This window comes from Thamnophis sirtalis, unplaced genomic scaffold (assembly GCF_051295495.1).
Source record: "Thamnophis sirtalis isolate CommonGarterSnake01/CBP01778 unplaced genomic scaffold, rThaSir2_p1.2 scaffold_8, whole genome shotgun sequence".
Lineage (NCBI taxonomy): Eukaryota > Metazoa > Chordata > Lepidosauria > Squamata > Natricidae > Thamnophis > Thamnophis sirtalis.
The window spans coordinates 2,003,562-2,030,061 of NW_028261388.1; the positions used below are offsets into that span (position 1 = coordinate 2,003,562).

The following is a 26,500-nucleotide window of genomic DNA, read 5'->3' on the forward strand; positions in this document are numbered from 1 at the left end:
AAGGGTAGCTATGCTTTTAATACCTATACATGTGTGTGGTGTGTGTGTGTGTGTGTGTGTGTGTGTGTGTGTGTGTGTTGGGTTATATTTTACGTTGTGTTGTTACGTTACATTGCTGTTGTCAATTATTTAGCCACGGTGGCACAGTGGTGAGAGTGCAGTGTTGCGGGCTACTTCTGCTGCCTGCAATTTGGCAGTTCGAGTCTCACCGGGCTTCAGGTTGACTCAGCCTTCCGTCCTTTCGAGGTCGGTAAAATGAGGACCCAGATTGTTGGGGGGCAAGAGAATGATTCTGTAAACCGCTTAGAGAGGGCTGGGAAGCACTGTGAAGCGGTATATAAGTCTAAGGGCTATTGCTCTTCCTATTCTTTCTTTCTTCCTTCCTTCCATCCATCCATCCATCCATCCATCCATCCATCCATCCATCCATCCATGGTGCACAATGGTTAGAATGTAGTATTGCAGGCTAACTCTGCCCACTGCCAACAGTTTGATCTTAACCAGCTCAGAGTTAACTGAGCCTTCCACTCTTCTGAGGTGGGTCAAATGAGGACCCTGATTGTTGGGGGGAAGAGGCTGACTCTGTAAACCGCTTAGAGAGGGCTGGAAAAGCATTATGAAGCAGTATATGTGCTATTGCTATTCTTTCTTTCCTTCCTTCCTTCTTCCCTTCCTTCTCTTATTCCCTTTCTCATTCTCCTTCCTGGTGGCACAGTGGTTAGAGTGCAGCATTACAGGCTGACTCTGCCCACTGCCAGGAGTTCGATCCTGACTGGCTCAAGTTTGACTCAGCCTTCCGTCCTTCCGAGGTGGGTCAAATGAGGACCCAGATTGTTGCAGGCAAGAGGCCGACTCTATAAACCGCTCAGAGACAGCTGGGAAGCACTGTAAAACTGTATTTAAGTGCTATTGACCTTCCTTCCTTCCTTCCTTCCTTCCTTCCTTCCTTCCTTCCTTCCTTCCTTCCTTCCTTCCTTCCCATCCATCATCTCCAGTGGTTAGAATGTAGTATTGCAGGCTTATTCTGCCAACTGCTAGCAGTTCAATCCTGACTGGCTCAAGGTTGACTCAAACTTCCATCCTTCCGATGACACTAAAATGAGGACCCAGATTGTTGGGAGCAAGAGACTGACTCTTTTAACCGCTTAAAGAGGGTTGGAAAGCACTGTGGAGTGGTATATAAGTCTTAAGTGCTATTGCCCTTCCTTCCTTCCTTCCTTCCTTCCTTCCTTCCTTCCTTCCTTCCTTCCTTCCTTCCTTCCTTCCCATCCATCATCTCCAGTGGTTAGAATGTAGTATTGTAGGCTTATTCCTTCCTTCCTTCCTTCCTTCCTTCCTTCCTTCCTTCCTTCCTTCCTTCTTTGCCCATTCTCTCGCCTTCTTTCCTTCCTTCCTTCCTTCCTTCCTTCCTTCCTTCCTTCCTTCCTTCTTTGCCCATTCTCTCGCCTTCTTTCCTTCCTTCCTTCCTTCCTTCCTTCCTTCCTTCCTTCCTTCCTTCCTTCTTTCCTTCTTTTTCCCCCATTCTCCTTCCTTCCTTCCTTCCTTCCTTCCTTCCTTCCTTCCTTCCTTCCTTCCTTCCTTCCTTCCTGGCACAGTGGTTGAGAATGCAGTATTGCAGGCTAATTCACTACTCGCTGTCAGTAGTTCGATCCTGACCGGCTCCAGGTTGACTCAGCCTTCCATCCTTCTGAGGTGGGTAAAAGTGAGGACCCAGAGTGTTGGGGGCAAGAGGCTGACTCCGTAAGAGAAGCAATAGCTAGACTTATATAGCAATAGTTAGACTTATATACCGCTTCATAAGGCTTTCAGCCCTCTCTAAGCGGTTTACAGAGTCAGCATATCGCCCCCAACAACAATCCGGGTCCTCATTTCACCCACCTCGGAAGGATGGAAGGCTGAGTCAACCTTGAGCCTGGTGGGATTTGAACAGCCGAACTGCTGAACTGCAGTCAGCTGAAGTAGCCTGCAGCGCTGCATTTAACCACTGCGCCACCTCGGCTCTGGAAAGGGCTGGAAAGCACCGTGAAACAGTATATGAGTCTAAATGCTATTGCTATTGCATATACCATGGACAGGCAGAATGGTGCTGAATCGTATAAAACTAGACATTTCACTTCCAAAGGTAATTTTTCCCAAGAGGCAACTGGACTTTCTGGTTTTTTTCTTCGTAGACCTTTCGCTTCTCATCCCAGAAGCTTCTTCAGCTGTGACTGGACGGTGGGGAAGGGAAGGATTGATACGCCTTGCAGACAGCTGGTCATTTGCATCCTTTGAGAGGGTCCTTGAGGCCACTTGGAGGTTTTATCTGTGTCCTCAGGGTCCCCTGAGGGGTGCAAATGGGTGTGGATCCAACTGTCTGCAAGGAATATAAATCTTTTGGGCTCAATTTTGGTCATAAGTCAAGGACTACCTTTATACCACCCTATCTGACAATGGTAGAAGAAGCAGATACACTCCCGAGAGAGGCGTTCCAGCAAATTCACTCCCTGAAACTACCCTTGAAGAGCATTCGGAGACTTCAGCTTGTCCAGAATGCAGCTGCGCACATCGGTTCACCCACGTAACACCTATCCTCCGCGAGCTGCACTGGCTGCCTATTGGTCTCCGGATACGCTTCAAGGCGCTAGTCGTCACTTATAAAGCCCTTCGTGGTATTGGACCTGGGTACTTGAGAGACCGCCTGCTGCCAATCACCTCCCAAAGACCGATTAGATCCCACAGATTAGGCCTCCTCCGAATTCCATCCGCCGGCCAGTGTCGACTGGCGACTACCCGGAGGAGAGCCTTCTCGGTGGCTGCTCCGACCCTCTGGAACGAACTCCCCGTGGAGATTCGAACCCTCACCACCCTCCAGACCTTCCGCAAAGCCCTTAAAACCTGGCTGTTCTAACAGGCCTGGGGCTGATGAGTTTTTGCCCCCCTCCTCGAATGGTATGGTTGTTGTGTGTTTTTAAATTTTGTATTGTTATGTCTCGTCTTTTTTATCCCCCTGTCTGTACCTCCTTTCCTGATTGAATTGTGAGCCGCCCTGAGTCCCCTTCGGGGAAAAGGACGGCATATAAATGTAATCAATCAATCAATATCAGAAAAAAAATTGATAAACAAAGGGCATATTTAATATTTTTTGTTGTCTGTACCCCCCTTCCCTGATTGAATTGTGAACCGCCCTGAGTCCCCTTCGGGGAAAAGGGCGGCATATAAATGTAATCAATCAATCAATGATTTCAATTTTGGGCACCCGGCAACTGCTTCGCTATTATGACCGGTTGTAGTCTACCACAGTCGCATGTCCAGGATTCGTACTAACTGAACCCCACAATGTCTGAAGCCACCGCAAGGATCTCGGGTCAGCCTGAATTGATTTTTTCCCCCCCTCCCTGTGGTGCTTCTGTTTCAGAGGGAAAGACCACTTATATTTCCAGGAGAACGCGGAGAATCTCCAAAGAAGCCTTGGTGGATCTCACCCACACCTGGATTACATCTTGAGCGCCAAGGACCCCAAGCCACAAAAGATAGTTTCGAACCACTCCGACCAAGAGGCGCCAATTAAGTCAGACAAGGAGACCACACGGCCTCTCCATGTCCTTTCTTGCAACAGCCCAGCCACAAAGGATCTACTTGCAGGTAAACAGGTGTGCTGTCACACCCTGTCAAGTCTTCCAAGTCCTGGATCCCTAGGAAGGAAACCGCCGAGGAAAGTAGAGCAGTGGTTCCCAAACTTGGCAACTTTAAGACTTGTGGACTTCAACTCCCAGAATTCTCCAGCCAGCTCAGCTGGCTGGAGAATTCTGGGAGTTGAAGTCCACAAGTCTTAAAGTTGCCAAGTTTGGGAACCACTGAAGTAGAGAATACTTTTATTGGAATGATCCCATTGGCCCAGCTCAGCTGGCTGGAGAATTCTGGGAGTTGAAGTCCACAAGTCTTAAAGTTGCCAAGTTTGGGAACCACTGAAGTAGAGAATACTTTTATTGGAATGATCCCATTGGCCCAGCTCAGCTGGCTGGAGAATTCTGGGAGTTGAAGTCCACAAGTCTTAAAGTTGCCAAGTTTGGGAACCACTGAAGTAGAGAATACTTTTACTGGAATGATCCCATTGGCCCAGCTCTGCTGGCTGGAGAATTCTGGGAGTTGAAGTCCACAAGTCTTAAAGTTGCCAAGTTTGGGAACCACTGAAGTAGAGAATACTTTTATTGGAATGATCCCATTTTGCCCAGATCTTTCTTTTTTTTTAGCAGATTTTTTAAATTATTTTTTCCCTTCTGCAACACCTTACAGTCATTATATCAACATTGTTATGCCATCGTACCTGTACGTGTATATAATATTTCGCTTCTATATTTACCCACCTTTACACACAGTTCTATATATATTTATATATTGTTTTTCGGCTCCATTAATTTTATTCTTACCAATTGAAATGATTCACTTAACAACTCTGGTAAGAAAGGTGGTAAAACAGGGCAAAACTCACGTATCAATGGTCTTTTTGGGGCTCAATTGTGGTCGTATGTCGAGGACTATCACTATTTTTTGAAGGCCATATTGCCTTTGATCCTGAAAAGAGGATGACAGTCAGGCAGAGCGGACGGTTCCTTCGTTTTTTTCATGTCGATTTCCTTTCTCTGCTTTCAAGACCTTTTGGATCGAGGGAACCGGCTGCGAAACGCGATGGCTGTGTCCGTCATGACATCGAATCCGGATCCCGCCATCGAACGGTATGAGACTCAACCTCCCGTCAAGCAGGATCTCTCCCGACGAGCCGGAAAGTGAGTTTGGGTAGGCTAGTGGGAAGGTTTGTGTCCCCAACAAAATGGGATACAGTGTGTGTGTGTGTGTGTGTGTGTGTGTGTGTGTGTGTGTGTGTGTGTGTGTGTGTGTCAGGCGTGCAGCCATCTTTTCTTTTGGGTCTTTGGCCTGCCACACTTTCCATTATTCTACTGTTATTATTATTTTTTATTATTATTTATTAGTTTTGTATGCCGCCCACTCTCGGAAGACTCAGGGCGGCTTAGAATAAAAAGGGAGGGGGAATATAAAAAATAATACAACAATTTAAAATTACAGCAACATTCATAACTTCAAGTGGGGCTGGATAATTCAACAGCCCCCAGGCCTGCCGGAACAGCCAGGTCTTAGTTGCTTTACGGAAGGCCGGGAGGGTAGTAAGGGTCCGGATCTCAACGGGGAGGTCGTTCCAGAGGGCCAGAGCTGCAACAGAGAAGGCTCTCCCCCGGGGTGTCGCCAGCCGACATTGGCTGGCAGATGGAATCCGGAGGAGGCCTAGTCTACGATCTAATCGGTCTTTGGGAGGTAATTGGCAGGAGGCAGTCTCTCAGGTAGCCAGGTCCGATACCATGTAGGGCTTTAAAAGTAACGACTAGCACCTTGAAGCGTGTCCGGAGAGAAATGGAAAGCCAGTGCAGCTCGCGGAGGATAGGTGTAACGTGGGTGTACCTAGGTGCACCCACAATCGCTCGCGTGGCTGCATTCTGGACTAACTCGAAGGGCAGCCCCATGTAGAGCGTGTTACAGTAATCTATGCATTTTCTATGGTGGGAAAATGGGAGGGGGGATTGTACGGAGTTAGATGATATGTAGCCATAACAACATTCTTTCTAGAAAGCCAAGGTCATCCTTTGTCTCTGCACCGCTGCACCAGAATGCAGCCACGCGAGTGATTGTGGGTGCACCTCGGTACACCCACGTTACACCTATCCTCCGCGAGCTGCACTGGCTACCGATTGGTCTCCGGATACGCTTCAAAGTGCTAGTCGTAACTTATAAAGCCCTTCATGGTATTGGACCTGGGTACTTGAGAGACCGCCTGCTGCCAATTACCTCCCAAAGACCCGTCAGATCACACAGGGTCGGCCTCCTCCGGGTTCCATCCACCAGCCAATGCCACCTGGCTACTACCCGGGGGAGGGCCTTCTCTGTAGCAGCTCCGGCCCTTTGGAATGAACTCCCCGCGGAGATCCGGACCCTCACCTCTCTCCAGGCTTTCCGGAAAGCTGTCAAAACCTGGCTTTGCCGGCAGGCCTGGGGTTGATGAGTTCCCCTTCCCTCTCCACCTGTGTGGCTGTGTGATTCTTGGCTATTTTAATTACTTGTATTGTATTCTATGTTCCCTTTCCCCCTTCGAGTTGTTCGCCGCCCTGAGTCCCTCCCGTAGAAGGGCAGCATACAAATAAAATAAATCTAAATCTAATCTAATCTGACCAGAACTGGATGGGTGGAAGCTGCCAGCGTGGCAGTGGGAGATTGGACTATGGGATGGGCTGGTGGGTGTGGGGGAAAGATCTTGAACTTTCAGCCAAGTGGGGAAAATCAGGAAGCTTTCAGATTCGGGTTTCCCCAGATGTGCCAACATGGCTCTCTTCATAAAGTGGAACTTTTGAGGAATCCTTTGCTTCAGACTCTTGATTTACTTTTGGATGCTATTTGGAACCCCGACAATGTGAGTTGCTCAAAAGAGTTCAGAAATTTGTGACGCTTTTCAGAGTAACTTGAAGCGAAGTGCAAAATCAGTCTGTCAATTTCTCTTATGGGTCGTCCTCGCCATGTCATTCATTTACTGACAGCTCAAAGTTACAACCCCACGGAACAAAGGCTCTCATGGACCCAGTCTCACACGTAACAAAAAACAGCCGTTGGGTCACGCGATTAGAATGTGAGCGCTTGGCAACGTACATGGACTTAATGACGGTTGCAGTGTCCCTTCCTTAACTCTAAATGGCCATAGAGCCGTGATGGCAAACCTATGGCATGCGTGCCACAGATGGCAAATGTGTTTCCATCTCCGAGGGCATGTGAGCATTGCCCTAGGTCAACTGACCGGCCAGCTGGTTTTTGGCCTTTGAAGGGTCTCCGGAGAGGCCGTTTTCACCCTCCCCAGGCTTCAGGAAGGCAGGGGCGGTGTCATGCGTGGGGGGCAGCGGGGGTCATGCATGTATGCACAGGGCAGCGGGGGGTCGTGCACAGAGGATTCCCACCTGTTTGCACCACTCAGGGGACTCTGAGGACACAGATAAAACCTCCAAGGGGCTTCAAGGACCCTCTCAAAGGATGCAAAGGACCAGCTGTCTGCAAGGAGCATCAATCCTTCCCTTCCCCACCATCCAGTCGGAGCTGAAGAAGCTTCTTGGAGGAGAAGTGAAAGGTCTTTAAATAAGACACAAATAAACCTCCAAGTGGCCTCAATGACCCTCTAAAAGGATGCAAATGACCAGCTGTCTGCAAGGAGCATCAATCCTTCCCTTCCCCACCATCCAGTCAGAGTGGAAGAAGCTTCTTGGAGGAGAAGTGAAAGGTCTTTAAATAAGACAAAAATAAACCTCCAAGTGGCCTCAAGGACCCTCTCAAAGGATGCAAATGACCAGCTGTGTCTGCAAGGAGCATCAATCCTTCCCTTCCCCACCATCCAGTCGGAGCTGAAGAAGCTTCTTGGAGGAGAAGCGAAAGGTCTTTAAATAAGACACAAATAAACCTCCAAGTGGCCTCAACGACCCTCTAAAAAGGATGCAAATGACCAGCTGTCTGCAAGGAACATCAATCCTTCCATTTCCCCACCATCCAGTCGGAGCTGAAGAAGCTTCTTGGATGAGAAGCGAAAGGTCTTCGAAAGAAAAACAAGAAAAGCCAGTTGCCTCTTGGAAAAAAAAAAGCACCTTTGGGTTCATCAAAACTAGAAAAGTATAAACAATACTTTAAAAGTCTAAATAATCAAGACTTTAATTTATATCTCATTCCCTATGTAAAAAACCCTTTGGCTTCTGTTGTCTTTTTTTTCCTAGGCAGATTACAGAAAGGGCTACGGTGAAAAAAAAAATTCCTGTTCAAACTATTGAGTGAATTATTTTTTTTCTTAACCTCATTTTAAAAGCTCGCCTTTCCCCTCCACCAAACGCTTTTGATTCTGACAGGCGTTTGATCCCTCACAACTTCCTTTCCGCTATTCTAATATTCTATCCAGACCTCTGAGGAATCCTGGCCTTACGCGCGAAGACGCTCATCAATCATGGCGTGAATGTTCCGAATTCGATTTGGATGCTGAAAAGAAAGCGGTTGAGCTTCTGCTGGGCAGGTGAGATATATATATATTTGTCCGGCTTCCGTTTGGGAAAAGAAAACAGGAAAAATGTCTCAGGAATTTCCCCAAATTTAGGTTTCCGGGGTGGGCCTTAACTCGCAACCACAATTGAACCCAAGATTGAGGCAGTTGTTTAAGTCAGTGTTTCTCAACCTTGGCAACTTGAAGATGTCCGGACTTCAACTCCCAGAATTCCCCAGCCAGCATTCGCTGGCTGGGGAATTCTGGGAGTTGAAGTCCGGACATCTTCAAGTTGCCAAGGTTGAGAAACACTGGTTTAAGTGATGTGGCTGACTGAGGAATCCTGGGAGTTGAAGTCCACGTGTCTTTAAAAAGTTGCCGAGTTTGGAGACACACATATACACACACACGAATGCTGGCTGGGGAATTCTGGGAGTTGAAGTCCGGACATCTTCAAGTTGCCAAGGTTGAGAAACACTGGTTTAAGTGATGTGGCTGACTGAGGAATCCTGGGAGTTGAAGTCCACCTGTCTTTAAAAAGTTGCCGAGTTTGGAGACACACACACATACTTTAAACAGTCGCTAAATGAATGGTTGTAAGTTGAGAGCTACCATTAATACAGGAGATAAGTTCTACCAGCCTTTTAAGCGCACATGTGGAAATTTATTTTATTTAAAGTGTTAATACCACTTTATAAGGCCTTGGTAAGGCCACGCTTGGAATACGGCATTCAGTTTTGTTCGCCACGATGTAAAATAGATGTGGAGTCTCTAGAAAGAGTGCAGAGAAGAGCAACAAAGTTGATTAGGGGACTGGAGACTAAAATATATGAAGAACGGTTGCAGGAACTGGGTATGTCTAGTTTAAGAGAAAGAAGGACGAGGGGAGACATGATAGCAGCCTTCCAATATCTCAGGGGCTGCCACAAAGAAGAGGGAGTCAAACTATCCTCCAAGGCACCTGAGGGTAGAAGAAGAAGCAATGGGTGGAAACTAATCAAAGAGAGAAGCAACTTAGAACTGAGGAGAAATTTCCAGACAGTGAGAACAATTAACCAGTGGAACAATTTGCCTCCAGAAGTTGTGAATGCTCCAACACTGTAAGTTTTTAAGAAGATGTTGGATAGCCATTTGTCTGAAGTGGTGTAGGGTTTCCTGCCTAAGCAGGGAGTTGGACTAGAAGACCTCCAAGTTCCCTTCCAACTCTGTTATTCTGTTCTATTTATCTTTCTATATCTACAGTTCTGATTTATCTCCGGATCATCTCGTGGACGGGGCAGGCTCCCCTCCCGAATCCCTTTCCCCTTCGAGTCACTTGTACGACAGTGAATTGAATGACCCACACTACGACCAGAGTCTCTTGGAAAATTTGTTCTACGCAGCTCAGGTGAGTAGAAAAGGTGTGTGATGGGGGGGGGGGGAACCCCTTTATTGTGGTAATATTCTTAGTCAAGCCTCTATTACTAACAAGTCATTCTCTCTGGCTAGAAATGTCTTACTTTCAACACACTAGGGTACATCAGGGATGCCTCCAGACTTGGGAACTTTAAGACTAGTGGGCTTCAACTCCCAGAATTCCTCAGCCAGGGTGTCCAGGCTTGGGAACTTTAAGACTAGTGGACTTCAACTCCCAGAATTCCTCAGCCAGGGAGTCCAGACTTGGGAAGACTTGTGGACTTCAACTCCCAGAATTCCTCAGCCAGGGCGTCCAGACTTGGGAACTTTAAGGCTTGTGGTCTTCAATTGTAAGGCTGGAAGCTGTATCAGATGTCTGTATTTCAGGCTCCAGTATCTTTTGCCAGTTGGCATAAACCAACATAAACTGACAGGCCCACATACGCTCAATTAATTCTTGTTCGGGTGAATGTTGGATTTGATAGAGCCGGTTGGGTAAATCGTGGCTTATTTTCCATGCTGGATAACAAGATAAATTCCCCGATTAAGAAGAGGAACTTCCTATGGCTACTTCTGGTAAAAGGGATTGGAAAGGAGAATGCCAGAAATTCTACTCCACAAGTTTCCGCCGCCTTGTTTAAATGTACAATCGTGTTTGCTTTGTGGGGTCCCTGGTGTTGGCTATCTCCTTGCAGACATTTCATAACCCAACCAACGAACATCATCAGTGCTAGAAGGGAGTGGGGTTTATAAACAGAAAGCAAACCTCACTCCCTTCTAGCCCTGATGACGTTTACTAGCTGGGTCGTGAAACGTCCGCAAGAAAGCAACCGAGCTCAGGAGAACTAAGGATCTCACAGTCTTCCTCCTCCTCTCTGCAAACCCCACTCCCTTCCAGCACTGATGATGTCACTTATTTGGGTAGTGAAATGTCTGCAAGAAAACTAAGACGGTACTAAGGACCCCACAATCCTCCTGCTGCTCCAACTCCTGGGCTTGGCTGTTTCCTTGCAGAAGTTTTGTGACCCAACTAGGGAACATCATCAGTGCTAGAAGGGAGTGAGTTTTGCTGTCTGTTTATCAACCCCGCTCCTTTCTAGCACTGATGATGTTTGTGACCCGTCAAAACCGCGGTCCACTAAAGCGCGCCTGATCAAAGCGCGTACGTGACGTCAGCAGCGCGACAAATAAAATTAAAAATAAAATAAATTAAAATTAAAATAAAATTAAAGCAAGCCGATTCACATAAAGGTAAGGGTTAGGGTTAGGGTTAGGTTAAGGGTTAGCGTTAGGTTTAGGGTTAGGTTAAGGGTTAGGCTTAGGGTTAGGTTTAGGGTTAGGTTTGGGGGGGTTAGGGTAAGGTTTTTGCGTTAATTTTAAATTTACCGCTCACAGCGTGCCGTTTTCGTCGCGCTGTGATGACATCACGTACGCGCTTTCGTCGAGCACGCTTTAGTCTACCGCGGATTTGTGGTGGAACCATGATGTTCCCTAGTTGGGTCACGAAACGTCTGCAAGAAAGCAGACAAGGTTAAGGAGCACCCAGGACCACACAACTCAGCGCACGAGCTACAAATATTCTCTTCTAATGTTTGTTTTTCTTGGTCATTTTCTTCAGAAACGGGACAGCAGCTTCAGTGATACTTTTAGTGACGAGGAGGAGGAGGAGGCGGCTGGAAAACTACGCCAGCCTCAGGGCCCAAAACCTCAGAGGTCACCAAAGGCTTTGGAGTCAAGTCCTCACGGGCGGCAAAAGAAGGCCTTGGAGACAAAAGCCAGGTAAAATACCTGTCCCGGAGAATCTACCTGCCACGGGGCAGCCTCTGATGTTGGTTTTGTGCACCAGCGAAGGCTCAGTTTAGGCAGGAAAAAACGAAATGCACAGGTACAATATAGGTGGTACCTTGCTCAACAGTAGTAACTGTGAGAGGGATCTTGGAGTCCTAGTGGACAAGCATTTAAATAGGAGCCAGCCGTGGGCAGCAGCTGCCAAAAAGGCCAACACAGTTCTAGGCTGCATCAACAGAGAGCTACATGGAGGGAAATATGCAGTGGGGGACCCCAAGGCTCTGTTTTGGGCCCAGGACTCTTCAACATCTTCATCAATGATTTGGATGAGGGAATAAATGGGGAACTCATCAAATTTGCAGTTGACATCAAGCTGGCAGGAATAGCCAACACCCCAGAAGACTTAAGGCTGAAGATACAGAAGGATCTGGACAAACTTGAACATTGGGCACTATCTAATAAAATGAAATTCAATGGTGAAAAGAGTTAAGTTCTACATTTAGGCAAGAAAAACGAAATGCACAGGTACAGTATAGGTGGCACCTTGCTCAATAGTAGTAACTGTGAGAGGGATCTTGGAGTCCTAGTGGACAAGCATTGAAATAGGAGCCAGCCGTGTGCAGCAGCTGCCAAAAAAGCCAACACAGTTCTAGGCTGCATCAACAGAGGGAGAGAATCAAGATGACGTGAAGGGCTAATATCACTTTATAAAGCAGGGCTGCCTTCAGAGAATAGATGGGCACCCCCCCCTTCTTCTTTGGGGCAGCCCCTCAAATATTGGAAGATGCTATCATGTCACCTCTAGTGCTTCGTTTCATGAAACAAAACATCAGAGAGTTGGAAGGGACCTCCAGAGGCCTTCTAGTCCAACCCCCTGCTCAAGCAGCCTCTACCATTTCAGACAAATGCCTGTCTAATCTCTTTTTAAAAACTTCCAGCAATGGAGCATTCACAACTTCTGGAGGCATGAAAAAATAAACCGCCTTCCTTTGGGTGCCTTTTTTCATAATTTAAGTTGAATTCGAGCTGCAACTTCCACCAATGGGAGATCCTTTGGTCGCAAGTGTGAAAAGTGGGCGTGCCGCTTTTTTCAGTGCCGTTCCAATTTTGTACGGTCACTAAGCAAACCGTCGGAAGTCGGGGGACTACCTGTAACCCACCTGATGATGCTTGGAAGCACTTTAATACAGTTGGTCCTCGACTTACAACAGTTTGTTTAGCGACCGAAGTTACAACGGCACTGAAAGAAAAAGTGACTTATTACCATTTTTCACACTTACGACTGTTGCAGTATCCCCCACCGTTGTATGATGAAAATTCGGATGCTTCACAGCCGACTCACATTTATGACACTCGCAGCGTCCCGGCGTCCCGTGATTTGCAACCTTCCGACAAGCAAAGAGAGTGGGGAAAACGGATTCACTTAACAACCGTGTTGCTAATTTAACAACCTCTGTGCTTCACTTAACGAATGTCACAAAAAAAGTCGTAAAGTGAGGCAAAATTCAATTAACAAACGTCTCACTTAGCAGCATAAATCTGGGGCTCAACTGTGGTCGCAACCTGAAGATCACCTGTCCAAGATCTCAGAGTTGTTTTAAGGCTGTGGCACTTATAATTTTCATTTTCTTTTTTTCCCAGATTTACAGTATTTTATTTAAAAAAAAATAGAAAGTTTCAACTTTCTCAAAACCATTCATGAGCTGGCAGTAGTCTTACATTCGTATTTTAAGTCATCTTTATATTTTTTTTGCTAGAAATTTATTTTGGCATTAAAATCAATTCTTTTATGGCTACCAAGAAAAAGTCATTTAGCTGTTTGGAAACAGGGTTTGGAAATAGACAGAACAAAGCAAACTGCTTAAATTTGTGTAATGGTGAGAAGCTGAGTTTAATGTATACGAACAATGTAAACTGCTCATTATGGGACTAAGAAACTCCAGATAGTTTATGTTTAATATTAGTAATAACTTAAACTGTTTAAAATTTGGGCAACAGTAAGAAGCTGAGCTCAATGTTGAGATATTTTAGATTGTGATTGTTAAAATGCTATACCGTGTACGGGCTCTGGGAAGTCGGGGGGAGGGAAGGGAGGTGGGGTTCTGGGGGGAGGGGGGGAGGGGGGAAATACAATATGTGTTAAATTCTAAAGTACATGATTGCACTTGTATACTGTGGCTTTTTAATGTTAGTGTCAAAACAGAACAAACCGAATATATTGGAAGGTAATAGAAGTATACCGAAGGGAGGAGCTGAATGAAAGAAGAAGGAGGGTGGAGAGGGTGAGAGAGAGGAGGAGGAGAAGGAAGGGAGGGAATGGATTAAGAGAGGGAGTGATAGGGTTAGGGTTAGATAGAGGGGGAGGGGAAGTAGGTGTAGAGGGGTATGTGAGAAGGAAGAATGAAAGTTGGAGGGGGTTGAAAGAGGGTGTATGGTGGGCCAAGGAGGTATAGTGGGTTTGTATTGTAGAGGGCACTTTCTATATAAGTGAGGGCTGTGTTTATTATTCAATGTTATATGCCCCGGTTATGCACAGTAAACATGTGATTGTATAGAATGGAATGGAAATAAAAAATTTTATAACAGGAAAAAAAAAAGTCATTTAGCTGTTCAAGAGTCATTTGTATCAGTCAATGTTTACTAATCAATTTTCTGAGTCTTCTCTTTTCTCTTTGCAGCCGTTCCCCCGCTAAGCCCCTCCCTGGTGAGCCCTTCCCGGAGTCCACCGATGAAACCCACGCTGTCAGTTTGAGCCTTGACAGGCTGGCCACGCTGGGTCGGATCCGCTTGGCCAGAGTGGTGATTGAGACCCTAAGAGGGGTGCCCCCCGAGGACAGCGCTCAGAGCACCCCCAATCAGAAGAGCCCTGGCGCGAAACCCCCCAGGCCAGCTGTGCCTAAGAAGAGGTGAGGGTTTTAATCAGGACTCTCAATTGTCCCCCTTCAGATGAATCAGAGATTCCCATATTGCCCTGTAAAGGGTAATGCCGGGGGAAAGACCTCTTCCCCATGACCACCTTTAAGGTGGTTGCAGATCAGTAGTTTTAGAAATGGCCTAGTGGTGAAGGACCAGGATGGAAACCAGGACATGGTGAGTTCTAGTACCATCTTAGACACGAAGGCCAGCTGGGTGACTTCGGGGCAACCACCAGGAGACGGTGAGTTCTAGTCCTAAATGAATTCTAGTTCTAAGGTGCTAGCCTAGAAACCAGGAGATAGTGAGTTCTAGTCCCGCCTTAGGCATGAAAGCTAGCTGGGTGACTTTGGGGCAATCACCAGGAAACGGTAAGTTCTAGTGCAAGTGAATTCTAGTTCTAAGGTGCTGGCCTAGAAACCAGGAGATAGTGAGTTCTAGTCCCACCTTAGGCATGAAAGCTAGCTGGGTGACTTTGGGGCAATCACCAGGAAACGGTGAGTTCTAGTACTAAATGAATTCTAGTTCTAAGGTGCTGGCCTAGAAACCAGGAGACAATGAGTTGTAGTCCCGCCTTAGGCATGAAAGCTAGCTGGATGACGTTGGGGCAATCACCAGGAAACGGTGAGTTCTAGTCCAAGTGAATTCTAGTTCTAAGGTGCTGGCCTAGAAACCAGGAGATAGTGAGTTCTAGTCCCACCTTAGGCACGAAAGCCAACTGGGTGACTTTGGGACAATCATTTCTAGAGAAGCAGAACATATAGGACTAGAATTCAGTCTCCTGGTGATTGTCCCAAAGTCACCCAGTACAATACAATAATAATATTATTGTTCTAAGTTCTAGTTCTAAGGTGCTGGCTTAGAAACCAGGAGACAATGAGTTCCAGTCCCGCCTTAGGCATGAAAGCTAGCTGGGTGACGTTGGGGCAATCACCAGGAAACGGTGAGTTCTAGTCCAAGTGAATTCTAGTTCTAAGGTGTTGGCCTAGAAACCAGGAGATAGTGAGTTCTAGTCCCGCCTTAGGCACGAAAGCCAACTGGGTGACTTTGGGACAATCACTTCTAGAGAACCAGAACATATAGGACTAGAATTCAGTCTCCTGGCGATTGTCCCAAAGTCACCCAGTACAATACAATAATATTATTGTTCTAAGTTCTAGTTCTAAGGTGCTGGCCTAGAAACCAGGAGATAGTGAGTTCTAGTCCCGCCTTAGGCACGAAAGCCAGCTGGGTGACTTTGGGACAATCTCTAGAAGACAGTGAATTCTAGTCCTAAGTGAGTTGTAGTTCTAAGGTGCTGACCTAGAAACCAGGAGACGATGAGTTCTAGTCCCGCCTTAGACACGAAAGCTAGCTGAATTACTTTGGGCCAATCACCAGAGGATTCTGAATTCTAATCCTGCCTTACACATGAAAGCCAATTGGGTGACTTTGGACCAATCACCAGGAGACAGTGAGTTCTAGTCTTGCCTTAAAGATGAAAGCCGACGGGGTGACTTGGGGTCTGTCTGTCTGTCTGTCTGTCTCTCCCTCCCTCTCTCTCTCTCTCTCTCTCTCTCTCTCTCTGTTGTTATGCGAGGAATGAATTAAGACGCCAACGTTTCAGTCGTATTAAAAACGCTGCATTTTGTTGAATTCCCTCCATTTATTTCCACAATTTCTCCTCTTCCCAGGACTTTCTTTGTCGAGTATCACTTTCCAGTAGGAATGTCAAAGAACGGGATCGGCCAGATGGCCATAACTACAGAAATCGTTCGCGTTGCTTCGAGTCGGTTCTCAGCAGGCGGTAAGACCGGGCGGGCAGGTGACCGTTCCCCCCCATAATCGTACGTTGGAACGAGCGGGGTTTTCCACAGTGACCGCAGCTGCATAATCAGCCCTTTTCCAAATCCTGAAACTGACCAACTCTTTAAAGAAATGTTTTCATGGCGGGAATTTAAATATATAGACTGACTGACTGATGGCCTCAATTGAGGGAAACTGCTAAGAAAGGCAGCTTTAAGTAAACTCTGCAAAATGTTTTTTTTTAAATAATTTTTTTAATTAGTTTTATTACGTAAAAAACACAAAAAGAAAAGCATCATCTTTCATTACATCTTGTAGAAAGCGTATCCATTGGTCAGAAGTACATTTCGTGCATTCTGTCCACAATCACAGATATTCCATTCAGTTTAAATTGTATATGTTAAAAATTTATATATTTTACTATCACCATACCACAATTTTCATTTAGTTAAGATTTCAAAAACACAGCCATCTGCTGGCATTTAGATTTAGATTTAGATTTAGTTTATTTGTATGCCGCCCTTCTCCGGGAGGGACTCAGGGCGGCGAACAACTCAAAAAGGGGAAAAGGGGATACAAACACAATACACGTAATTAAAATACACAAGAGTCACACATCCATACCAGTCGAGAGGGGAGGGGAACTCATCAACCCCAGGCCTGCCGGCACAGCCAGGTTTTGACGGCTTTCCGGAAGGCCTGGAGAGAGGTGAGGGTCCGGATCTCCGCGGGGAGTTCATTCCAAAGGGCTGGAGCTGCTACAGAGAAGGCCCTCCCCCGGGTGGTAGCCAGGTGGCATTGGCTGGTGGATGGAACCCGGAGGAGGCCGACCCTGTGCGATCTAATTTTTCCCCCCTTCCCCCAGTTCCAGTCAATATGCCATATCTTTATAACATATTCTAAGAAAACAAAATAAAGTCAATTAGTAGGACATCTAATATTTCCTCTCTCTAACATATCTTTGTTATTATTATAGTTAACTAAGGTTTATTTACATTTTTCTCTCCTCTCCACAAACACAAAAAGCAACAATCTCTAAACAACAATCTATTAATATGTGTTAACAAAATGACCATTTAAAATCTAAGACAATCTAAAGAGAAAAGAAAAAAATATTGACATTTCTAGTTAATAATCACCAAAGTATATGTTAACCTTCCCTTTTGTTTTTATAGTTGAAAGAAAGGGGGGAAAAAACCCAATTGTTTGCCATGAGTAATACCCATAAAACATTTGCGCTCCTCATTTCAACCCGCTGGCTGGGGAATTCTGGGAGTTGAAGTCCAGACATCTTCAAGTTGCCAAGGTTGAGAAACACTGATTTAGAGGAACTGAAATGTGTCTTCCAGACAGATTTACAGTCAAGCCAGCAGATACATTAAAATGGAGACTTTTGCTTCAGCAGTTTTCATGTGCAGACTTCCGAAAAGCAAATCTTTGCAATTTTCTACATATGAACAGTTAAAACTTAATATCATGAAACCCTAGTTTGGTTCAGGCTGGAGGTCTGCTTTGGTTCAGCCTGCCACCTCATTTTGAATACTGCAGGATTGGGTGGCCTATAAATTTAATTATTAAATTATTAAATACCACTTCAGAAAAATCTTAGATTCTTCCTTGAGTCTTCTTCCGCTGAACGCTTGCAATGTTGACTTACGAAACCCTTTTTTCTTCGTTTTGCTTTTGGGTCTGTCTATCCGATTCCCGCCACAGGGGTGAAGTTTCAGCAACGTTACGCCTTCCCTGTCCACTTCTGTGGCTCCATGATCACCCATTGGTGGAAGTCGCACCTCGACTTTAAGGTGTTTTTGAAAAAAGGCACCCAGAGGAAGGTACTGTCATTTTCCATATTGAATTTGAATTTGAATTGAATTGAATTTATTGCATTTATATGCCGCCCTTTTCCCCAAAGGGCGGCTCACAATCCAAGTCAGGAAAGGGGGTACAGATAGGGGATAAAAAGACAAACAGAACAATATTGTCGTCCTGGATAAAAAAACGGTTCCACCACAAAACCGCGGTGGACTAAAGCGCGCTCGACGAAAGCGCGTACGTGACGTCATCACAGCGCGACGAAAACAGCACGCTGTGAGCGGTAAATTTAAAATTAACGCGAAAACCTTACCATAACCCCCCCAAACCTAACCCTAAGCCTAACCCTTAATCTAACCCTAAACCTAACCCTAAACCTAACCTTTAACCTAACGCTAAACCTAATGCTAACCCTTAACCTAACCCTAAACCTAACCCTAACGCTTAACGTAACCCTAAACCTAACCCTTAACCTAATCCTAAACCTAACCCTAACCCTTACCTTTATGTGAATCTGCTTGCTTTAATTTTATTTTAATTTTAATTTAATTTATTTTTAATTTTATTTGTCACGCTGCTGATGACGTCAGGTACGCGCTTTAATCGGGCGCGCTTTAGTGGACCGCGGTTTTGACGGGTCACGAAAAAAACAAATATCTGTACCAGTGGTGGGTTTCAAAAATCGTTCGAACCTACTCTGTGGGTGTGGCCTCCTTTGTGGGAGTGGCTTGCCACCCATGTGACCGGATGGGAGTGGCTTGCTGCCCGTGAGACCGGATATGAAATTATGAATTAGTACTTAGGTCGGTCCAAGTAGCTATTCAGAAACTCTGGCATTGAAGCATGCAGGTCTTAAAGCTGTCAAGTTACAAGATCCTTGCACCCCTAACCCTAAAGAAAAAAAAACCCAGGGATGTTCAAACTTAACAGCTTTAAGACTTGTGGACTTCAACTCCCAGAATTCCTCCTCCAGTCATGTTGGCTCAGAAACTCTGGCATTGAAGCATGCAAGTCAGTGGTGGGTTTCAAAAAAATTTGGAAGCTCTTCTGTAGGTGTGGCCTGCTTTCCGGGTCCACTTGTGGAACCTCTTCTAACCGGTTCGGTAGATTTGACGAACCGGTTCTACCGAATAGGTGCGAACTGGTAGGAACCCACCTCTGAATTCTGTAGAGTCTGTTACATGGAAGGGGAGGGGAGCTGTATTTATTATTCATCACACGGCAGGACCAGAATGGAATGAATTAGAATGAGAAAAGGATAGAATAGGGATAAGGGTAGGGTAGGGTAGGAATAGGATGAATTAGAATAGAATAGAATAAGGAATAGGATAGGGATGGGATGGGATAGGATAGGAATAGGATGAATTAGAATAGGATATGATGGGATAGGCTAGAGATAGGATGAATTAGGACAGGATAGGAATAGAATGAATTAGAAGAGAAGAGAGGAATGGAATGGAAAAGGTTATGGATAGGATAGGGATAGGATAGGATGAATTAGGACAGGATAGGATAGGAATAGAATGAATTAGAATAGGATAGGGATAGAATAGGATAGGGTGAATTAGAATAGGAATACAGAACAGGATAGGATAAAACAGGATGGGATAGCTTATGTTTTCTTGAGGGTGTTTATTTCCACAAGTCCATTTTTTCCCCATATCATTTCCTTTTTTTCTCTATCATTCTACAGTCTATATGCCAGCTATCATCCTGATTTGATTTCACCAATCATGACCCCCTTGTTTTACTCATAAATATTATTTTTGAGAGTTGTTCTATTCTTTCATTGCTATATACTATATATATTTCGACCGGACAGAAGGATAGATAATGTATTAAGTAGGCTAATTGTTAATGGTTGTGACTAGCTATATATAATGTGAATGTATGGCCACTTCGACTTCGCGGTTCTGCATTGTTTTAAATGTAAAAATAATAAAAAATATGTTGAGAAAAAGAAAAAGGACTCTGCAGAATGCATGCCATTTCTCTCCTTCTGGTCTTCAGCCAGTGCTGATTGGCGCAGCAGCCTTTCCCCTGCGCGACGTCCTTCGGTCCGAGGATTTATTCGTCAGCCGTGAACTGCCGGTGAAAGAAGACGGCGTCCCGGGCCCATTAGGGCCTTTGCAGGTACAGCATTTGCTTCTGACCATTTTTTTTGGCAAAATGAGACAAAATGCACTTAGCAGCTGTCTCGCTTTGCAACGTTGCAAACATCTGGATTTTGATCATGTGACCACGGGGGTGCTGCGACGGTCGTAAGTGTGAGAAATGGCCAAGCCACTTTTTTCAGTGCTCTCGTAACTTTTGAGCAGTCACTAAACAAACTGTTCTAAGTCGAGGACTGCCTGCATTTACGAGCCAAGGTGGCGCAGTGGTTAAATGCAGCACTGCAGGCTACTGCTAGATCAGCAGTTCAGCGGTTCAAATCTCACCGGCTCAGGGTTGACTCAGCCTTCCATCCTTCCGAGGTGGGTAAAATGAGGACCCAGATTGTTGTTGGGGGCAATATGCTGACTCTCTGTAAACCGCTTAGAGAGGGCTGAAAGCCCTATGAAGCGGTATATAAGTCTACTGCTATTGCTATTGCATTTCATTAGTGCTGATGCAGTGACAGATCCATTTTATGACTGTTACGACTTAGGACTCCATTACGGTCGTAACCCGGGGACTGCCGATACATGCATTCCTCTTCTGGATGTATAAATTGGAAGCTGGGTAGTAGCAGGGCAAAGAGTCCCTCATCCGATTAGGATAGAACAGAATCACAGAGTTGGAAGGGACCTTGGAGGTCTTCTAGTCCAACCCCTTGCTCAGGCAGGAAACCCTCTACAATTCCAGTCAAATGGCCGTCCAGTGTCTTCTTAAAAACCTTCAGTGTTGGAACCTTCACAACCTCTGGTGGCAAGCTGTTCCATGGATTAATTGTTCTCACTATCAGAAAATTTCTCCTTATTTCCAGGTTGAATCTCTCCTTGTTCAGTTTCCATCCATTCTTCCTTCTCTGGCCTTCCGGTCCTTTGGGAAATTGCTTGATCCCCTCCTCTCTGGGGCAGCCCCTCAAATATTGGAAGGCTTCTATCCTGTCCCCCCTGGTCCTTCTCTTCCCTAGACTAGCCATGCCCGGTTCCTGCAACCATTCATTGTAGGTTTTAGCCTCCAGTCAGAGAACCAAGTTCTCTTTTCCCTTAGGGAAGGTTTAAAGTCCTTAGAACATAGAATAATAGAGTTGGAAGGGACCTTGGAGGTCATCCAGTCCAACCTACCTGCCCAAGCAGGAGACCCTACACCATTTCTGACGGAGGGCAGTCCAGTCTCTTCTTGAAAGCCTCCAGGGATGAAGCTCCCACAACTTCTGAAGGCAACTTCTGTTCCATGGGTGGATTGTCAGGAAATTCCTCCTTATTTCCAGGTTGAATATCTCCTTGGTCAGTTTCCATCCATTGTTCCTTGTCCGGCCTTCAGGTGCTTTGGAGAATAGCTTGACACCCCCCCTCTCTCTGTGGCAGCCCCTCAATAGCAATAGCAGTAGCAATAGCAGTTAGACTTATATATCGCTTCATAGGGCTCTCAGTCCTCTCTAAGCGGTTTACAGAGTCAGCATATCGCCCCCACAGTCTGGGTCCTCATTTCACCCACCTCGGAAGGATGGAAGGCTGAGTCAACCCTGAGCCGGTGAGATTCGAACCGCCGAACTGCAGATAACAGTCAGCTGAAGTGGCCTGCAGTACTGCACCCTAACCACTGCGCCACCTCGGCTCTTAATATTGGAAGACAGCTATTGTGTCTCCCCTGGTCCTTCTTTTCATCAAACTAGACATCCCCAGTTCCTGCAACCGTCCTTCATATGTTTGAGCCTCCAGTCCCCTAATCCTCTTTGTTGCTCTTCTCTGCACCCTTTACAGAGTCTCCGCATCTTTTCTACACCGTGGCAACCAAAACTGGATGCAGGACTCCAAGTGTGGCCTTACCAAGGCCTTATAAAGTGGCATTAACCCTTGTCATAATCTTGATTCTATCTCTCTGTTTATGCAGCCTAGAACTGTGTTGGCCTTTTTGGCAGCTGCTGCACACGGCTATCAATGGTGATTTTTCTATCCTCCTCCTGTGACAGGTGTCCGTGGAACTTGTAGCTAACAAAGATGTCCCCAACATCAAAGCGAGCAGCGTGTCCCCAAGAGCCCCCGCCGGCTCCATCAAGACCCACCGTGCGATTTTTCAGGATGCTGAAAGGAGCCCCCCCTGTTCCGCCCGAAGCCCTCAAAGCCACCGCGAAGCCCCCGTGAGAAGCGAAGCTCCCTTGCCTCCGGCTCTTCAGAGGTCCCCCAAGGACGGGGGCCAGCCCGTCTCCCGCAACCTCCTGACCCAGATGAGCGCCTGCTCGGACGAGGAAGGGCTGCTGCTCCACGTCCTTTTGATGGTCTCGGAGGGGCAGATGGCGCTCCCTCCCAACGGTGGGCTGGACGGCTCTTGCAACCTGTACTTGCTCTGCAAGCTCTTCAGCACCGAAGAAGCCACGAGATCTCCCGTCGCGTGGGGGACCCCGCAGCCCACGTTCCATTTTTCTCAGGCAAGTCCCAAGCGACACCGAACGTTGTGGAGGAAGGGTAGGGAGAATGTAGCGGAAGGAAGAACGGACATTAACAATCGAGGGATAAAGGGAAAAGTCGTGAGCAGCTGATCTCGTCAATGGTGGTTCGGCACAGATACAAAGAAAGCTGGTGGGGGGGGGATTCAACCAAGAAAGGAGAATATTAGTAGCTCAGGGTTGAAATGAGGGGTCCTTGGTGCTCTGATTTTGGTTGTATTTTTTTGCAACCTAGTTGTTACCTAGTTGGGACGGTTCACTGACAAATGCGCGCTTGCCAAAAGCACGCCGACGAAACCGCGGGGAAAAAACCGCGAGTTCGAAATCACACTGACGAATGAGCGCAGAAGCGCGCCGACAACAGCGCCCCGACAGAAGCGCGCTCTAAACCTAACCCTGAACCTAAACCTGAACCTAACCCTCGCCCTAACCCTTACCTTAACCGTAATTGCGCTTCTGTCGGCGCGCCTTTGTGGGCGCGCTGTCGACGTCACGGTTTTATCGCCGCGGTTTTGTCGGCGCGCTGTTGTCGGGCGCACATTTGTCAGGTCACGAGTTGGGACCTTTCATGACCCAACTAGGTAACGTTGTCTGTTCTTGAAAAGAGGGGGGTTGGAGGAGGTGGGGGAGAAGGAAAAGGAGGAAAAGGACTATTGGTCCTTGGTGGTCTCTGAGCTTGGTTGTTTTCTCTCTCTCTCTTTCTCTCTCTCAGTGTGTGTGTGTGTGTGTGTGTATGTTGCATTTGTGCTGATAAATAAATAAAGACAAAGCAACATTAAAAAAAAGGGCTTTCTGCCTGGATGGCTCCTAGGGTGAGCCGAAAGACAGAAAAGGGAAGCAGTATGCTCCTTCCCATATTTGGGCATACCAGGGGTTGTGACACAATACATACATACATACACATTTAGTGGATTTAGTGGAAATCGTGGGTGGGTGGCTCTCCCGGTTCTGTGCCGTCCTATTTAGGCACGTTTTCGCACCGCCCACATGCATGCGAGCAAGCCGCACACACCAAGTGCATGTGTGGAAGGCCGAGCGCATGCGTGGATGGGGGTCACGTGAGCACATGTGCATCCTCACATTTGCAAACCGGCAGGGAAAGTAAGGGACGCGGTGGCTCAGTAGCTAAGACGCTGAGCTTGTCAATCAGAAAGGTCGGCAGTTTAGCGGTTCGAATCCCCAGCGTCGCGTAACGGAGTGAGTTCCCGTGACTTTTCCCAGCTTCTGCCAACCTAGCAGTTGGAAAGCACGTGAAAAATGCAAGTAGAAAAATAGGAACCGCCTTTGGTGGGAAGGGAACAGCGTTTCTGTGCGCCTTCGGCGTTGTGTCATGCCAGCCACATGACCACGGAGACGTCTTCGGACAGCGCTGGCTCTTCGGCTTTGAAATGGAGATGAGCACCGCCCCCTAGAGTCGGGAACGACTAGCATGTATGTGCGAGGGGAAGCTTTACTTTTAGGCGAAGTAAATGAATACCACCCCTGCTTGGGATATGCCAGCCGCTCCACTAACGGCCCAATCCACCCTCCAGATCACTCCGGTTGCGTTGACATCGAAACATCTGGAGCGTCTGAAGAATAACCTGATGGTGATCGAGGTGTGGAATAAGGTACTCAGCCCCGGAGGGGACCGGCTTCTGGGACTGGCCAAGCTTCCCCTCCATCAGTTCTACGTTTCGTTCAAGTAAGAAACTGCCTTTGATTTCCTACTTGCAGGGAGTCCTCGCCTTAACAGCCACAGTGGAGCCTAAAATGCGTGTCGCTAAGTGAAACAGTGAGTTTTGCCCCTGTTTTGACAACTTTTCTTGAGGCATTTATTAAGTCAGTGTTTCTCAACCTTGGCCACTTGAAGATGTCCGGACTTCAACTCCCAGAATTCCCCAGCCAGCATTCGCTGGCTGGGGAATTCTGGGAGTTGAAGTCCAGACATCTTCAAGTGGCCAAGGTTGAGAAACACTGTATTAAGTGAACCAGTCCGGCTCTTCAGTTGGTAGTAACACGTGACCCTGAGGATGCTGCAATGGTCATAAGTGTGAGCAATGGTCAGAAGTCGCTTTTTTCAGTGGCCTTGTAACTTTGAACCATCACTCAGCAAGCTGTTTTAAGTCGAGGAACCACCTGTCATAAATACATCATAAATACAGGTGTATATGTAAATACCTATACAGGTAGCCCTTGATGAAAAAAGTGACATGACCTTTTTGTTGTGGCCCACCAGTGGAGCTGGCAGCCGAGTCGGATAGTGAGGAGGTTGGGGAGGAAGATGGGCCAGTCCTGGAGTCTGGGGGAGGCTCTGAGGAGGGCTCTGTGTCGGGGGCAGAGAAGGGGGCCAGAGCCCATCTGACAGTTATCAGCTGCCTTCAGAGTCGGACATCAGTGAGGCAGAAGAACAGCTGGAGCCTCTTCCCAGTGTGCGCATGCACAGAGCTGCCAGACGAAGGGAAGAGCTAAAGAACAGGGGTCGACTTGGGAGTAAAGACACAGGTGGACGGTGAATGGCCCCTCCCAGAGGGAATAAAAGAGGAGCAACAGGGGAGTGGAGTTTGCAGGAGACCATGAGTTCCCTTCATTGGTTTGTGACTCTCCAAGGCTCCTTGCCAAGGTCTGCAGATCTCGTCCTGGCAGCTCTCCAAGCCAGATAAGGTCTGTGATTGTAAATCCTTCCTGGAAAGACTTTGCTGGATGTGAAGGAGCAGAATTCACAGCGAATTAATAAAAGGGGTTTTTGTCAGGACAACAGGGAGTTTGCTTCAGGCTCTCGGGAAGCCTCGGTCAGAACACTTATTTTTTAAACATTTACAGCCATTTCAGAATCCCCATGGTCACATCATCCAAATTCACGCATTTGATCACTGACTCAGATTTATGACGATCACAGGGTCCTGGAGTCATTTGATCCTCTTTTACGACCTTCTTACAAATCAAAAGTCAATGGGGAAGCCAGATTCACTTAACAACCAGGTTACTAACAACTGGGGCAAGAAAGGTCGTAACACGGAGCAAAGTTCCCTCGCTCCGGAACGTAGAAATTTTGGGCTCCGTTGTGGTCGTAAGTCGAGGACCACCCGTGGAGAAATGCGGCAAGCCAGGCCTGCTGATGGCTTCTGCCTCTTTTCCCCCCCGCAGAGACCCCAAGGTGTCCAGCCTGCTGCTCCAGGCTCAGTATCCGGTGCTGGCAGTGGACGGCCCCGTGCCGGTGGTCGATGTCTTCTCCGGCCAAAAGAACGGCACCCTGAAGACCGTCTTAGCCATGGGCTCGGCTGACCAGGTGTTGGCGCTGCAGAGGGTCAAGAAGGAAGCAGGGCTGGCATCTCCGGCTGTGCTCCGCCCACCACACGCTTTGGATCCCCTCCCTGAATCCTCACCTGAGGTGCGTCCACATCATTATTTATTTATTTATTTATTTATTAGACTTATATACCACCACTTCAGAGGGCTTTCAGCCCTCTCTAAGCGGTTTACAGATTTTTTTTAGCAAATTGAGTCAGCAACTTGCCCCCACAGTCTGGGTCCTCATTTCACCCACCTCCGAAGGATGGAAGGCTGAGTCGACTTTTAGCCGGTGAGATTTGAACCGCTGAACTGCAGATCACAGTCAGCTGAAGTGGCCTGCAGTGCTGCACCCTAACCACTGCGCCACCTCGGCTCTTTTTAATATAGATAGATAGATAGATAGATAGATAGATAGATAGATAGATAGATAGATAGATAGATAGATAGATAGATAGATAGATAGATAGATAGATAGATAGATAGATAGATAGATAGATAGATAGATAGATAGATATGAGATAGAGATAGATAGAGATAGAGATAGATAGAGATAGATAGAGATAGAGATAGAGATAGCAATAGCAATAGCAGTTAGACTTATATACCGCTTCATATGGCTTTCAGCCCTCTCTAAGTGGTTTACAGAGTCAGCATATCGCCCCCAACAATCCGATAGATAGATAGATAGATAGATAGATAGATAGATAGATAGATAGATAGATAGATAGATAGATATGAGATAGAGATAGATAGAGATAGAGATAGATAGAGATAGAGATAGCAATAGCAATAGCAGTTAGACTTATATACCGCTTCATATGGCTTTCAGCCCTCTCTAAGTGGTTTACAGAGTCAGCATATCGCCCCCAACAATCCGATAGATAGATAGATAG

The 26,500-nt window shown here is 46.7% G+C and overlaps 1 protein-coding gene across 1 annotated transcript in view; it reads left to right on the top strand.

The window, feature by feature from the left end:
• C2CD3 (C2 domain containing 3 centriole elongation regulator) overlaps positions 1 to 26,500 on the top strand; it is an 84,561-nt gene that overhangs the window by 5,172 nt on the left and 52,889 nt on the right. Inside the window, exons 5-16 of the mRNA XM_087720954.1 lie at positions 3,398 to 3,624; positions 4,634 to 4,766; positions 7,973 to 8,083; positions 9,293 to 9,437; positions 11,064 to 11,224; positions 13,912 to 14,139; positions 15,820 to 15,932; positions 17,645 to 17,763; positions 19,754 to 19,876; positions 21,861 to 22,316; positions 23,867 to 24,018; positions 25,461 to 25,704. Coding sequence (XP_087577080.1) covers positions 3,398 to 3,624; positions 4,634 to 4,766; positions 7,973 to 8,083; positions 9,293 to 9,437; positions 11,064 to 11,224; positions 13,912 to 14,139; positions 15,820 to 15,932; positions 17,645 to 17,763; positions 19,754 to 19,876; positions 21,861 to 22,316; positions 23,867 to 24,018; positions 25,461 to 25,704 — 2,212 coding nt within the window. The remainder of the gene's footprint in view (positions 1 to 3,397; positions 3,625 to 4,633; positions 4,767 to 7,972; positions 8,084 to 9,292; positions 9,438 to 11,063; positions 11,225 to 13,911; positions 14,140 to 15,819; positions 15,933 to 17,644; positions 17,764 to 19,753; positions 19,877 to 21,860; positions 22,317 to 23,866; positions 24,019 to 25,460; positions 25,705 to 26,500) is intronic.